At 38.1% G+C, this 17,262-nt stretch overlaps 1 protein-coding gene across 1 annotated transcript; it reads left to right on the top strand.

Moving 5' to 3' along the window:
- Positions 1-15,358: 15,358 nt before the first annotated feature.
- Positions 15,359-16,447, top strand: LOC147510061 (uncharacterized). The gene has a single exon (XM_086597994.1). The coding sequence runs from the start codon at positions 15,359-15,361 to the stop codon at positions 16,445-16,447; it is 1,089 nt and encodes a 362-aa protein (XP_086454120.1).
- The last annotated feature ends 815 nt before the right edge of the window (positions 16,448-17,262 follow it).

Genomic DNA, 17,262 nt, shown 5'->3' on the forward strand with positions numbered 1-17,262 from the left:
TGGAAACATATAATGCAAATGTGTGGAACTAATCTTATAAAATAAGAGTTAGTCTTCAGTGCGCATGTTGTATGGTATGCATGCAGTATGGGCCTTTGGATCAGTACTTCTTTGATGAAATACACCCACCCTCTGTGTGTGATCGAGTGGCCCAGATGTATCTAAAGACGATACATCTCTCACACCCATAGATTTAGCCATAAAATAATTAACGGGAAATCAGAAACCGGATGCAACTGCACTGAACTAATCTAAAAAAATACAGTGGATGCAAAACCTCAAGAAGTAATTAATGGGAAATCGGAAACTGGTTGCAAATTAATTGAACTAACCTCAAACAATAACTAACCTCAAATAATAATTTACATTTATTGAATTTGGATTAATACAATAGTTATCTGGATGCAAATGCATGGAACTGACCTCGAAGAACAATTAACATGAAATTGAAAATTGGATGCAAATGTATTAAACTAACCGAAAAAAGAATAATTAACGAGAAATCATAAATTTGATGCAACTGCATTGAACTGCTCTCAAAAAATAAATAACGGGAATTGGAAATTGGATGCAACTGCATTGAACTAACATCAAAATATAAATAACGGAAAATCAGAAACTGGATGCAAATACATTGAACTAACCTCAAAACATAGTTGGGTTATATGTTGTGGGAATATCTCGATAAGTATAGTTTTGCATTTAAAATGGTGTTTATCTTATCTCTTTCCATTATGATTGGGATATCCTTGCTATTCAAGTAGCTTCAATATATATGAACTTCGCCTTATTAGGTAATCTCACAAAACTTCAATCAAACTTCTATTATTAAACAACAAAATGAAGTTGAGGGGTTTTATCAAAGGTGAGTTATTTTTTTTTAATGGAGAGTGAGATTTTTTTCGTTATAAGAAATTTGGTTGAGTAATCAATATAATATTAATATATAATAGTTATGCATATTTGCAAATATTTTTTAGAATAATTAATATAACAACACCCGTTTGTAGATAATATTTGAAGATTCCACATAGCGAGCCATGCATAATTTAAAGAATAATTAACGGAAAATCGAACCTGGATAATCTTGATGATCCCACATAGTAAATTAAGCATAATTTAATTTTTATGTCATGTTTGCAAGGGCATGCACTACAAATGGATTAGTAGAAGTTGGTATTACACACCACATTGGATAATTATAAGAAAATCGGAAACTCGATTCAAATACATAACTAAGCTCAAAGAGTAATTAACGGGAAATCGGAAACTTTATGCAAATGCAATAAACTAAACTCAAAAAATAATTAACTAGAAATCGGAAACTGGATGCAATTGCATTAAACTAACGTCAGAGAATAACTAACGGGAAATCATAAATTGGATGCAAATCCTTGAAAAATATTTAACGGAAATCGGAAACGGTATGCAAATACATCAAACAAACTTCAAATAATAATTAATGGGAAACCGGAAATTGGATACAAATGTATTAAACTTAACTCAAAAAATAATTAATAGAAAATTAAAAACCGAATGCAACTGCATTGAACTAACCTCATAGAATAATTAGTGGGGAATCAGAAACTAAATGCAAATGCATTTAAATAACCTCAAATAATAGTTAACGGGAAATCAAAAACCGGATATAATTGTATCGAACTAACCTCAAATCATAAATAATCAGAAACTAGATGCAGATCTATTGAACTAACCTTAAAAAGTTGAGCATGTCTTTAGTGCTTGCAGGTCGTATGGGCCTTTGGATCAAGTACTTTTGCATTGCAATACACACGCACCCGGCACATTGTATGAGTGGCCCAGATGTGATGGCACACCATACATCACAGCACCATAGATTTAGCCTAAAAAGTTATTAACGGGAAATCGGAAACTGGATCCAAATGCAATGAACTAATCTCAAAGACTAATTAACGAAACATTGAAAAATGGATGAAACTGCATTGAACTAACCTAAATGAATAATTAACGGGAAATTATAAATTTGATGTAACTACATTGAACTAACCTCAAAAAATAATTAACGGGAAATCGGAAACTTGATGCAAATGCATTAAACTAACCTCAAAGAACAATTAACATTAAATCGGAAATTGGATGCAACTGCATTGAACTAGCCTCAAAGAATAATTAACATAAAATAAAAAACTGGATGCAACTGTATTAAACTAAAATCAGAGATTAACTAACGGGAAATCAGAAATTGGATGCAAATGCATTGAAATAACCTCAAAAAATAGTTAACTAGAAATCGGAAGTCGGATGTATGTAATCGCATGTGACCTCAAAAACATAAATGTCCACCTTTTTAGCCTTCTCCATGAGTAATTAAGAACCCAAAATGAAAGTGAGTTTATGTAAAGCCCGTGATTATTTAAAATGGCTAAATCTATTGTCTTGTGAGATGTATGGTGCACCCTCACATCTCACGGGCCACTCACACAGAGGTGAGGGTGTATTGCATCAAAGAAGTCTTGATCCAAAAATATGTATTTATTTATTAATTAATTAATTTAATTATTTATTTAAAAATTAAGCTAAATTGGATTTGGGATCGTGGGCTGATTTATGGGCCCGAAGTGCATGTTGGGCTTGGGTTTCAAACCCAAATATATATTCATACTTTTCGGATAATAGGGTTCTTAGAAAAATAAAATAAAATAAAAAAGAGGGGAGATAAAAGCTTGTTGGCTAGAGGCGTGACGATTCGGATTAGGAGGGGGATTAGTGGAGCTTTTAATACAGAGTGGTTATATTTTTTTTAAAGGTGAGTGGTTATATTTTTAAATTGGACTCGAGATCTCTACAACCGGAGAGATCATCTCAGTAACCGTGTTATCTCGCCGATCCAATCGAATGTGTGTGTGTGCCTCGATATCCGTGTGTGTGCTCGAGATGTGTGTGTGTGTGCTCGAGAGATCCACGAGATGTGTGTGTGTGTGTGAATATACAGACTACAGATCAATCTGTACCCATTATAGATTAAATCTGAAACTATGTTGTATTGATTTCCCGAGCTTTATGGGCGTTAATGGCAGTTAAAGCCCAACATAAAGAAATCGGCATGTTTGTCTGTTTGAACTTTTTCTTTGCTGTGGTTTGGAATTTATTGATTGATGTCGGGGGGAGTAAGGGTTTTATGTTTGGTTATGGAGGTTTGAATGGGTGGGCTGTTGAAGCTTTAAAAAGGGCTGTAATGGCGTCGCAAGATCGAAACCGTCCGGATTATTGTTTGAACTCTCCTTTTTGTTGTGGTATGGTTGGTTGATGTATGATTGAAATGCGGGATTGGGTGTGGGCTGTCGAAGCCTGTGGAAGTCGTTAATGGCGGCGCGAATTCTAGATCTAGTTTTGATGAAGTATATGAATTGAATGATTTGAGGTTTTTGGTTTTGTTAAAGTTGTAGGGGTTTTTATGGGGGTTAAAATCGGTTGGTTGAAATGGGTGGGCGATTGGAACTTGATGGTGGTCGATTTGGTGGTTGCCTGGTTGGTGGTTGGTGGAGGGAGCCGTGGTAGCCGATGGAAAGATGACAGAATTTGGGCCTTGGGCCAGTTTCAGTTTTTGGACTTTAGTTTTTAGTTGTTTGGGCCAACATTAGATTGTTTTGTTTGGGCCGGTCCACATTAGTTTAAGTTGTTGGGCCAGTTAGTTTAAGTGTTTGGGGCCAATTTCTAATATTGTTTGGGGCCAGTCCATAGGACTTAATAGAGATCCAAATGGGTCTTTCAACATTTAGACTTTTGGGTTATAAGGTTTGGGGTTTGGGCTTGGCTAGTGGGTCCGAACCATGACCTTAGCCATGAGCCCATGAACCATGCACCTTTGCCCTTAGCCATGAACCATGGCTATGACCCTGAACCTGTTGAACATGGAAACGACAGTTTGACTTTGACAATGACGGGTTGACTTTGACCATTGACCGTTGACTATGAAATGTTGACTTTTTCTAGATTTTCACATATTTAAGAATATGGACAAATGTAGTAATAAAATGTTGTCGAAATTGTATGGACAAATCAAATGATAGAATGTTGTGGAAGCTTGTATAAACTTGGTTGTCATTATCTAAGATAGATGTGACGTTGATAGTTTGTATTTTTGACCTGTGACAAGAGTGAAATTTTAGGAGATATAATATTCCTAAAACGCTTAAAAAATGTTATCGGTATGTTTGGAGCTATTGTGACGTTATGGGGTATGTTGAAATTGTTGTTATGGTAAAGGATATCATATGATAAGATATCGATTAATTGCAATATCTTTGAGAAATTTATATAAACGCTCTATTATTATATATGTGAGATGCTACTATGAGGTAGTATAGTATTGGTGAATATTTTCCCACGGGATTGTGGCTTAGTGCAATAATATATTGGCACGTGAAATGATGAAAGGTGTTATGAGATGTATTGAGATATTTCTAAATAGTGTGGCTTAGTGCAATAATTAATGAGCATGTCTTAGCCATAATATATTGATGTAAATGATGAAAGGAGTTATAATGTATTGAGATATTTCTAAATAGTGTGGGCCTTTGGATCAATAATTTTTTGCCATGTCAATTTAATGTATGAGTAATGCCCAGATTTGATAGCATACATATGCAATACACACGCACCCACCATAGATTTTAGCCATAATTAATTGGCATGCACGTGATATAGTGAAATTATTATGAGTCATGAATGTATGACACTTGAATAAATTACGTAACGAAAATCATAAAACCTAACTACCACAACTCATGTGATTTGGCCCGCCTAGTGATGGGTATGTGATATGATTGTCCCTTGGGCGTTTCGGTGAATCTGAATGGCCCTTCCGGCGTAAAGTAATGTGATTGGCCCTTACGGCGTTTGATGAATCTGAATGGCCCTTTTGGCGTAGCGAATAGTGGCTTGATTATTCCGTTAAGCAAAATTAGAACGAGGCGGCGATAGTTTATGCGAATAGTGGCGATACTTACATAATGGCTTTTCGTGTGAGGGTTACTTGGTGTGCGGCATCCCTTCGGGGTAGTTACGCCTGAGTGGTTCATTATGTAAGGGGAGGCATGTGGATGTACATGTTCGTTGGGAAGCGTTGGGAAGCGGTAAGACATTGTGGTAGCCGGAAACTAGGTAAGACATAGATATGTTGGTTAATGATATGATTTTTAGGGACATGCAAAGAAAGTCTTAATTAATATAATCATGGTAATATGTTGGTTAATGATATATCTTTAGATAGATTATTATATATGGTTTTGCAGAAGGGTGGGTCAAACTAATTACTTGTGCAGAGACGACCCACTCTGTAATTGAGCATGGAATGAGATAAGTATAGAATATGTTTGGCTGGTTATTAGTTCAGTTAGAACCTAAGGCGCCTCGGTGGAGGAACTAAATGCCTTTTATTATGCATATGGTTTGTTGTGTGGTTAGTGGGAAGCTAAGGCACCTCAGTGGAGGAACTACCTGCCTTAATTATGGTACTTAAGGATGTTGTATTATTCGTTGGAGGTTAAGGTGCCTCGGTGGAGGAACTACCTGCCTTATTTATTGTGTATATATATGTATAAGTCTAATTTGTATTTTAGAGCTACTCACACCAGTATTTTTATAATGCTGACCCGATTTGCATGTTTGCTTATCGGATGTGTTCATTAAATGAACATAGTTGATAAGTCTTGACAGATTTAGTGTTGAAGAAGGTTGGTTGCTTTGCTTGTGGTTTTGCGTTAGCGTCGCATTTCAAGATAGGTTTTGTTTTCCCTTGAGGTGATATAGATTTTCAGTTGAGACAATGTTATTTGTATTTTCATTTGTAATTTTAAATAAAGAGTTATTGAAAAGAGATTTGTAACCTAATCATCTTATTTGTGAATTTTTGTAATGAAGAGGACTTTTGTTTAATTGAAAATTTTATTGGTTTTTAATTATCCGCATATGTAAACTGTTTGTTTATTTTTTACCATACGGAATAGATTTAGGAGATGGGTTTTGGAAGTGGAGAGTGCGTCACACCTCGGAAATCGAAGAGTCGAGAACAAATATTGTTTTTTAGAATTCTGTCGAAATTTGGGGTGTGACAGTTTATAAAAACATACTCTTACATGTATGCAAAGTGTATAGAAATTGTAAACTATCGAACTAACTTAGACAAACAATTAACGGGAAATCTGAAACTAGATGCAGATGTATTGAACTAACCTCAAAGAGTAATTAATGGGAGATTGGAACTTGGATGCAAATGCAATGAACTAATCTCAAAGACTAATTAACGAAGCATCGAAAACTGATGCAAAAGCTGTCTTGAATTAATCTTAATGAATAACTAACGGAAATCATAAAGTGAATGCAATTGAATTGAACCAACCTCAAATAATAATTAACGGAAATCGAAACTTATGCAACTACATTGAACTAACCTCAAAGAATAATTAATGAGAAATTGGAAACCCGGATGCAACGTGCTACATTAAACTATCCTCAAAGAATAATTAATGGAAAATCATAAACTTTATGCAAATGCATTGAACTAATAACCCTAAAACATATTTGTATTATGGCTAAATCTATGGTGCGTGAGATGTATGGTGCGCCATTACATCTCGGCCACTCATACCAAGGGGTGCGTGTGTATTTAATGGCAAAAGTACTAATCCAAAGGCCCATATTACCTATGCACTGAAGACATGCTCTTGTATTATATGTAGGGGGAATAAATGTCTCGACAAATATAGTTTTGCATTTTAAATAGTGTTTATTATAAATTTTTTAGGCTAAATCTACTGTGCGCGAGATGAATCGTGCGCCCTCACATCTGGGCCACTCACACACACAGAGGTGTGGGTGTATTTCACCAAAGAAGTACTGATCCAAAGGCCCATACAATTTGTGCACCATACAACATGCCCACCGAAGACATGCTCATTTTTTTATTGTGATTAAGAATGCCTTGCTATTCAAGTAGCTTCAATATTATCTTCGCCACATTGGGCATTCTCACAAAACTTCAATCAAACTTCTATTATTAAACCTAACAATAAAAAGAAGACGACGAGTTTTATCAAGGTTTGGTGCTTCCTTTTTATAGAGAGCGGTGCGAGAAATTTAAATGAGTAATTAATATAATTTTTATATCTCGTAGCTATGCATAGTTGTTAATATTTGTCAGAATAATTTAATATAATGGCACCCGTTCGTAGGACACGTTCATGTGATAAATCTTTTCAAGTGGGAGTAGTGTAATCTTTGAGGATATGAAAACAATCAATCTGTTTTAGTGATTTGTACACATTATATCAAGTAAGCCCGATAAGGCTAAATCGGTGATGATATGATTTACCGCTAAATCACCATAAATCTAATAAAACTATTATATCAAGCTAGACATGCTCTTAAGATAATTCTATTTGAAAATTACAGATTAATATCCTAAACCACAAAGTGATGATGCTATCTCAATTTGATCCCTTAGTTTCCAAGTACTTATGCACCATAATCACTTGTCATTAACGTATTTCGGTTTATTTTCAATAAAAATATATTCTTATTCGAAAATTTGTGTGAGAATTTTATAAAGCCTTTTCAACACATAAAATATTTAATAGATCACGGGCGTATTGTAAAGACTCAAATTCTCACTAAGGGTATTTTTGTAAATTTCATATTTAACCTAGGGACATTTCTGTAATTGGTCGGTCGGGTTATATTTCAAACGTACGTAACTTAATGAAACTTACCTCAGACTTCTAAGCCACGTTAGATAAGCAAATCTTATGAGAAAAATTTGACAAAATGTCGGTTAGCGGCTTTTCTGCGTCGAAGCTGGCACGAGTTAACAACTTACACGCATGAGTGGGTTATTGTTATAGCCTGCGGTGAGATAGAATATAGGAGATTAAATTTAGCGGGATGGGCCGGAAAAATAATTACGACGCGACGTCAAATGAGTTAGTGGTTAGGAGTGAATTAGGACCTTAAGCCTAATTGGGATATATTGGGCTTGGGCCTTAATATATCGGCCCAAACAAAACAAAAATCGCACAGAACCAAATCGCACCCAAAATTTTCCCCAATTAAGCAATTTCAAAACCTAAGAGAGAAAAATCCAAATTAAGCCCAATTCCATCGATTCAAATCAAGAATTCTTCACACCCAATCCTTAGAAACCATAACCTCAAGTGTGGGAGTTCGAATTTCCAATGTGCACCAAGAAGTGAAATCGCAGCGACAGTGAGTTAATTCCTCTCAAATCGATAGTGTAAACTCGATTTCGATTTAATTGGTTGTAATTGATGAGAGATAATTGATATGGGGTGGTGTTGTATTCGGCAGTAGCTTGTTTGGAGAAGTAGAGCTTGCGAAATTGGTGGAGGAGAAGCTAGAGTGAGCGAAAATTGGTGGAACCGAAAGCTAAGGAGCTATTCTACCGATTTGGTAAGGATTTTAGTATATTCAATCTATTTTAAAGAATTGATGTTGGTTCTAGGCTTGTTTAAGATCACGTTGAGTATCGAGTGAGTGAGAAAGAACACCCACTTAGTATTATTAACGTCGAGAAAGAATTACTATGCTATCTACAATATTCAACGTTAGCATTATTAGTAACGTTAGTATTATTAACGTTAGTAATATTCAACGTTAGTATTATTAACGTTAGTATTATCAACGTTAGTATTATTATTAACGTTAGTAATATTCAACGTTAGAATTATTAACGTTAGTATTATTCAACCCACTTAGTAATATTCAACGTTAGTATTATTAACGTTGAGAAAGAATTTGGTTTTGATGCTATCTACAAAACCAAATCCTTAACGTCGAGATTCTTTTTTTCGACTTTTCGTAGATAAGAATTTCCTCGTTAGTTTGATAAACTCTAACGACCGGCGTATACATCTGATGTTATAGGAGTGATCTCGAGTGGATTTGGTTAAGTGGGCTTGATTAGGTTAAGTGGGCTTGAGGAGAAACGGAGCTTGCTAAGGTAGGAACTTACATGCCAATATATAGCATGCTTATTTTCATGCATGATTTGATTGTTTTAAATTGAGAAAAATAGTTTGCGTATCAACCATGCATGTATATGTGATATCCATGTTTTGCATTGTATTCCTCGATATAAACTATATATATGGATAGCTTTAGTGTGAAATGGTTTTTGTGAAATCGGGGTAGTGGGGATTTATTTTCTTTGTTAAAAGAGTAAAACTGGTTTTGGGAAGGGTTCTCGTCTCTTGTCTCAATGAGGAGACAGAGAGATGGATTTTTTAATGCGGGTAAGGATTACCCGGTTGTTTGTAACTAGGTGTGAGGTTACGGATTGTTCGGGATGGTTGTTGTTATTTACGATGATTATTAGCCATTTGGGAATCATTGGTTGTTATTTACTATGATGGCCCGTTTGGGAGTCATAGGTTGCTTTTACTTTCGATTGTGGGAAATCCGGGAACTCACACCTCTGAGAATCAACAGTTTTAAAGGAAAACTAAATATTATAATTTTAAATATTTTGAAATATATATATATATATATATATATATATATATATATATTACTATGCTTATCACGAGGGATTGGAAAAGAATTGGTGAATTCCTATAAAGAAGGAACTGTTGTTGCATTCGGAGGCGGTTAAGCTCTAGGATTCCAACTGTGGTGTACACCTTTTCGAGGTGGTGGGCCATCTTGAAAGGGATGCATCACAGGATGTAGTCCGGGAATTCCCTTTCTACTTTTCTAGATAACCATGCTTATGCGTGTCACTTGTATGGTGATTAGCTTGTGTGGGGGGTACGTGTTACCTCGATGAGGTTTAGGCGCCGAGGAGTGAGAGTTTAGTCCACTCTGGATGTGTGTCGGGATCCCGCGGTCTGCGCGTCGAACGGTTGACCACCGTAAGTTAGGTGACAGCCATATGGGGTCGTGGTCACAGGGGCCACCTGAGCCCTAAAAGCTTTGGGGATTTTGTGTGTACTGAACACCACACAACGGCATTTCAGCTCCCCCCGGAAAAAATCGGGAAAACAACGGTGCATGGTTGGTTTGGAAAGTCTTGAACCAAGATTGCCTGTGGATTGGGCTGAGTACCCGGTCGTTACCCTCACCATTCTAATAGGATGCAGCCACCATATAGTTGTATGATGATTGTGAAAACTATATTTTGAAAATTAAAGAAGCATGCCGATCTGATTGATGCTAGTTAGTGATTTAATATATAGTCACGATATTTTGATTTGTATTATGACAAACTTGCATGTTTTAAATGTTTTGTTATAAGTAGTCTATGTATTGGTTATGTGCGTTTCTACTGGGCATAGTTGTTTGCTCATCCTACTTAACATTTCAGACGAGCCAGTTGCAGAGGAGGCTTTTCCTAACCCTAGCGATGATGGTTATGGGGATTTGGGAGGATTCCCTTATGCTTGACGAGGACAGAGTCTAGTTCATTCTTTTGTTGTATAGAGATAGTCTAGTTCATTCTTTTGTTGTATATATTGAGAGCTAGCTCATTTTGGATGTAATACCCGATGTATTGGAGTGTAGTTAATCTTAAATATTTTGGATATGTATATGGGCATCACAGTTGTGTATAGGGTGAAGATTTTGTATATATATGGTTGTTGGAAGGGTATTATGAAATGTCCAGGTTTATGACAGGTTTTAGGGTTTACAAATGTCGATTAAACAAAGGAAACTCTGCCGAAATTTCGATAGAATCGGGATAGCGATCGCCTCGAGATTCATTCCACGTCCTCGGGATGTGTGTTGGGTCTCGGGGCGTTACACATATGCCCGGATCCAAAATCTAGTATCTATCTAAAAGGCTATATCGACAAATACTGTGGATATTGTGGATATCTTTTGATATATCATTTATATTTATTTGAAATATGATGGTAAATATTAAATAAGATTGTTATCTAAACTAAATATCCCCATATATCACAATATATCCTAAAATATCGTAAATATCATCAAAATATATCATTTATATTGATGATATTTACAATATATCTCTAAACTTATCGCGATATTTATATATCTTTTGCTTAAATGAGATATTTATCGCGATATTTTGTACTATGGTTCAAATCGTCAAAAAACTCGTTCAATCCGGTTCAATAGTAAAAAGTCAACTTGGGGAGTTTCGAATCCCGGTCAAATAGGGGGAGTTGTAAAACCATTTATTTTTTCAAAATAAGCTGCCTGGATATAACCAAAGTTACATTCCACTCTAAGAGTATGATCATTAGAGGGAGCAACCATTACAAACTAGTTAATCTATTAATCCCCTATTAAGCAAGCCTAACAAGTTACATTATAAGTGTTTCAGCAAGATTTGCCAAAACACACCAGTTGGGTCGGAAGTGATCTTGTTCGGATGAGATTGCGAAGGAGATGTTTGTTAGGGAGAGTTGAGATTGGACTTGACTTTGAAGTTGCCTTGCCCTCACATTACCCAAATGTTGTATTTCTTTGGGATCAAGTCTCGATTACGTAGTTCTGGAAAAATGTCGAAGGTTGGATTTTATAGGTAGGATTGGTGATAGTTACTTTCTCGTTCTCCAATATTCCAATTGTGGGATGAAGTTGGAGAACCTGGCGGAGAAACTCTCCAATCGTGGGAAGTTGGAGAAGTTGGGAGAATCTTGGAGAATCTTGAATTGTGGACGAAGTTGTGGAAGTTGTTTGACTCCGCAAAACATGTGCGCAACTGATATTGATTTTACGTGTAGGTATGTAGGCTTTGAGCATAGGCTTTGAACATGGGCTCTGAGTGTGGGTTTTATTGTAGATAAGCTCTGAGCATGGGCTATGAGCGTGGACTTTTGTAGATAAGCTCTGAGCATGGGCTCTGAGTGTGGGCTTTTTTGTAGATAAGCTCTGAGCATGGGCTTTGAGTGGTGAATTTGTATTGAATTTGGCTTTTATTGGGCCACATTTGTGGGGGCCGGAACAATAAGAATAATCGTGTGGCCGGAGCCGACGATTTTTGCGTATTTATCTATGCGAGACAAAACCAACTTGGTTGGTTTCTGTCTGTCTGTCCTCACTTCTCTCTCATTTTTTCTCTTTCTCCTTCACCCATCTCTCCCTCTCCCCTGCATCACCCAATTCTCTCTCTCTCTCCCCACAGCTCCGCTCACTCCCCACTGCCACGCAGTATACTAGTCTTAAATGGCTATTACCAAGCCAAACCCAAAATCTGATAGCCACCTTACGGGCGGTTCAGCACTTCAGCTATTGTTGCAAAACCAATTAGGATTAGTCCGACCCGAACTTCACCATCTTAACCCACAGTTTTCATGTAATCATCCATGTCCAGTTGTCCACCAACTAGCTTCAAACCCGATTTTGCATCTACATTGTGTAGAAAGTTCGTTGATAGAGATAATGAGTTTTCCATCCAACGATCAATATCCTTCTCCGCCGAAAAGTGCAACTATGAAAAGCACAAGCCAAATCTGCAATTTCTTATATTGTTTCAAGCCAATTTGAAGTAGATCAAGTCCCAAACTCAAGACCATGCTTACAAGTAGGGCAGGGAACGGGCCGGCCGGGTTCGGGTCGGATATGGCTATTTCCGAATCCGAACCTGAATAATTTGACAATATCCGAACCCGAATCCGAATCAAAGTGAAATTCTCAATCCGAACCTGACCCGAACCCGAAGCGACCCGATCGGATAACACTCCAAATTCAAAAAAAGCCCAAAAATCAGATCCAAACCCGAATCCAAATAAACAAGCAAATATGAAAATCGACCTGAACCCGAACTATTATTCAGATTCAGGTCGGGTCCGGTTTGGGTAAAACCTGACCCGATTCCTTGCCCTACTTACAAGGGCTCTGTCAACCCTTGCCAGCATTCCATGAAGGGCCGCGGTATTGACACCCCCATAAATGGGACTAACACCCTTTTGACCAATTCAACGGTACTAGCACCCCTTCATTAAATACACAAAAAACACTAACGGCAAGCACCTGCCGCGGGATTGCACAATCCACGGCATCGGGTTGCCGCGAGATTCCATATCCCACGGAAGGTGGCTGCCGTGGGTCTTTTTATTATTATTTTTTTAATAGCCACCATAAAAAAAAGTTAGTTGCCGCGAGATGATTTTGTTTACTAAAATGGAGTCTTTGCGTGCGTTAATTATCAAAACTCTTCTTCATTAATTTGATCACAAAATTTTCTTATAGCATATGAAAATATTTGCCGCGAGATAGCAAAATTATGGCTCGATTGTATATTTTTTTTGTCATGGTTTTGGTGTTGTTCTTGGAGTGTATAAAGAAACTTTAAAGAAGAAAATGAGGTATCCATATGTCGGGTGTGTGTTCAATAATCACAAAAATTTGAAGTGAAAAAAAAAACAAAAAACACAAAAAATATATGCTGCGGCAACTGCCTGCCGTGGGATATATGCGATCTCGCGGCAACCCGATGCCGTGGATTGTGCGATCTCGCGGCAATTGCCTGCCGTGGGATATGAGATCTCGCGGCAACTGCCTGCTGTAGAACTATGGGCATGTGGGGTGTAAAAGGACATATAAGGAATAACCATTATTGTTTTACTTTTTGTCAAAGGGGTGCTAGTCTCATTTATCAAGGTGCCAATACCGCGCCCCTTCCATGAATTAATCAGAGATGATACTGACCATGATGTGTATTGGTCATTCATCCGACCATATTTAGCATTCTATGTACATTCATCCGACCATAAGTGGATTTTGTGAATACTTTAAAGAGCCTACTTTAAAATCAAGTCAGATTTTGTGAATACTTTAGCTAGATATTTGGAGCTCTGGGACTTCACTCTTACATCCAAGTACTTGTGTACCTTAATTTGAATTATGTGATGTAAGCTGGACATATTCATGCATTTTACGTTCATGCCTTCTTCTTCACAGCCTCCCAAATGGCAGACAGGGGCAAGCGCCCCATGAATCCTTGCGAGGATCCTTCAAACCATGAGAAGCATAATTCTGATCCAGTCCAAGATAGGTTGACCCTTCAACCACCACCTGCCTTTCGGGTACTACTTCAACTTTGTTATGAATTTTACTACCCTTCGTACTTGTGTGATGTCCGTTGCTTTTCTTGCCTTCTTCTGTATTGCTTAGTATTGACTTAATCTTTTCTGATTTCTCTTTATTAAGCAACCAACCCGACCAAATGTGGATAAGGGCAAGCACCCAATGCACCCGTCTGAGGAACCTTCAAACCAAAAAAGACGTATTTACATTCCCCCCGAAGATAGGCTGAATCTTCAGCCACCTCGTGCCTTCCAGGTCTTACTTCAGTCACCACTGACAGACGCCGCTACAACTTGCCATCAGCTGATGAGATTGCTGTTATTTTACCCAGAGATGGCAGTGAGCGGGACAGTATGCGAGACATTGTGATTTATCTTAAAGGAGGAAATGAATTTGTTCATATCAGTGAATGTCATCCAGCTTACTTACCTTTGCACTATGTGTTAATGTTTCCTCGTGGAGAGCTTGGGTGGTCACCAGATCTGAGAAGTTCGGACCCTTTAACTTCAACCACCACTGCTGACCGCCTCACACAGATGGACTTCTATTCTTACTTACTGTTTTAGCGCCCCAACGAATATTCTTCTATTCTGCGAGGGAAAAAAACTGTTTTAGGAATTCTTACTTGATGCATGGGCTGCCACTGAACAAAACAGATTACGGTACTACAGATTTAGGCAAGATGTACCGTCTTTGAATTATATCAAAATCTCACCGATGTCCCAAAGAGAAAACCTTAGATCGGATCAAGTTGGAAGGCGGGTAGTTCTACCAGCATCATACTTCGGCAGTCCAAGGCATATGTTTGAGATATTCCAGGACTCAATGGCTATAACTCGGTTCAACAACCATCCAGATATATTCCTCACCATGACTGCGAACCCTCATTGGGAGGAAGTTATTAAGGCCTTGCGTAAGAACGAAAACTCTCTTGATTGACCGGAAGTGGTAGCCCGTGTGTTTGAACTAAAGCGAAAAGCCTTAATGAGAGAGATCAGAGACAAGGGTGTGCTTGGTATTGCTGTTGCACATGTTTACACAATCGAATTTCAGAAACGTGGTCTACCACATATGCATTATATATATCTTGACATCATCAAGACAAAATTAGGTGTGCTGCTTTCGGGTTGACCACATTGTTTGTGCTGAATTTCCTGATCCAGATACTGAACCTGAATTGTTCCGCACTGTTATCAAATGTATGGTTCATGGGCCGTGTGGCTTAAAAAATCCAAGTTGTCCATGTATGGTAAATAGGTGTTGCAAAAATCAGTATCCCCGTGCTTTCGAAAATGTTACGACCATGGATAAGACTGGATATCCTATCTACCGTCGTCGTGACACTGGCAAGAAATATAATGTTAGAGGGCATGAAGTTGATAATAGGGATGTTGTTCCATACAATCCTTATCTTTCTAAGATGTTCGATTGCCATATTAATGTCGAAGTTTGTGCCGGGATACGTTGTGTCAAATACATTCACAAGTACATATTCAAAGGACACGACAGGACAACAGTGGTGTTCAATGACTTCATGCCACCTGAAGCGGTTTGGAGGTTGTTCGGGTTTTCTCTTCACCAAGAGAAGCCGGCTGTTGTGAGATTAGCACTTCATCTCCCTGGAATGCACCGAGTGGTTTACAATCCTAATGAATCAACGGATGCTATTCTCTTAAGGGCTCAGCAACAAAAGTCAACTCTAACTGCATTTTTCGAGCGGTGTGCTTCATATCCTGATGCACGAGGGCTTACATATCAAGAATTTCCAGAACATTATGTTTGGAGTAAAAGGTGGCATAGATGGACAAAAGGACTCAAGCACCGCTATTGGCGAATGTACTTTGCAAGTCCTAACTCGGTGGCGGTTTTATTTGCGGTTACTTCTAACTGCTGTTGTAAAGGTCCGCAATCCTTTGATGATCTAAAGAGAATTGGGAATGGTCCTCCGCTTCATACTTTCAAAGAAGCGTGTGTTATGCGTGGACTTCTTGAAGACGACAGCGAATGGGTGCAATGTTTACAAGAGGCTGCAATCATGCAAACTGGGTATCAACTTCGACTTTTACGTACTATTCTCCGCGAGTGCAATCCGGTGCAACCCGAAGCCTTATGGAATGAATTTTGCGAAAGCATTTGTGATGACCTCCCGTACAAGCTTCAAACCATGTTCTTCATTCCTCATCCTACAGATGCACAGGTACAAGATTATGGCTTATTTCTCCTAAATGATATTCTCTACGAGTCAGGTGGTAGAACTCTAGCTCATTTTCCTACAATGCCGCTCCCAATTAGAAATTGGAGCTTGGTTGTTGGGACGGACTTATATGGGAGCAAAGGCAATTTCAATTTGATCCACACAATGAAGAGGCACACGCCAATGCCATCCACTTAAATGCTGAGCAACACTTTGCATATAGTGAAGTGACAATTCGATGCTCATAACAAATGGACTACTATTTTTCTTGAATGGAGCAGCGGCCGCACAGAAAAACTTTTTTTTTACAACACCATTGCTGCTACGTGTCGTACTCAAGGACACATTGCTATTATGGTGGCTTCATCCGGAATAGCTTCTTTGCTATTGGCAGGTGGTCGGACTGCTCACTCAACCTTTTGCATCCCATTAGATATTATGGATAACTCTGTATGTGGGTTCAGTAAGCGTTCACCACAAGCTGAATTATTCAGACAAGCTAACCTAATCATATGGGATGAGGTCCCAATGCAAAACAAGTTCTGTTTGGAAGTCTGATCGATTACTTCGCGGATATTCGAGACAATGACAACCCATTCGGGGGGATTACTGTGGTTCTTGGTGGTGACTTCCGTCAATGCCTACCAGTTATACCCAGAGGGGCCCGAGAGCAAATTGTTCGTGCTTCCTTGCGATGCTCTTTTCTTTGGAATCACGTCAATGTTCTCACCCTGGTACAGAACATGAGATTAGAGCGTGGCACTTACGAGAATTTACTATTTGCAGAGTTCTTAACAAAGGTACAAACATTTCTGTCCTAATTTATAATATTCCTCTCTATTAGAATTCTCATAATATTCTATTTCACATTTTATGTCATCAGGTTGGAAACGATCCTGAAGCGGTTATTGAGCTACCCTCAACGATCCATCATTGCACACATCTTGGGACTGATTTACGCTACTTATCCTCATTTGGATGAAACTTCCACTTATCACCCCGACTATTTAACC

This window comes from Coptis chinensis, chromosome 3 (assembly GCF_015680905.1).
Source record: "Coptis chinensis isolate HL-2020 chromosome 3, ASM1568090v1, whole genome shotgun sequence".
NCBI classification, from domain to species: domain Eukaryota; kingdom Viridiplantae; phylum Streptophyta; class Magnoliopsida; order Ranunculales; family Ranunculaceae; genus Coptis; species Coptis chinensis.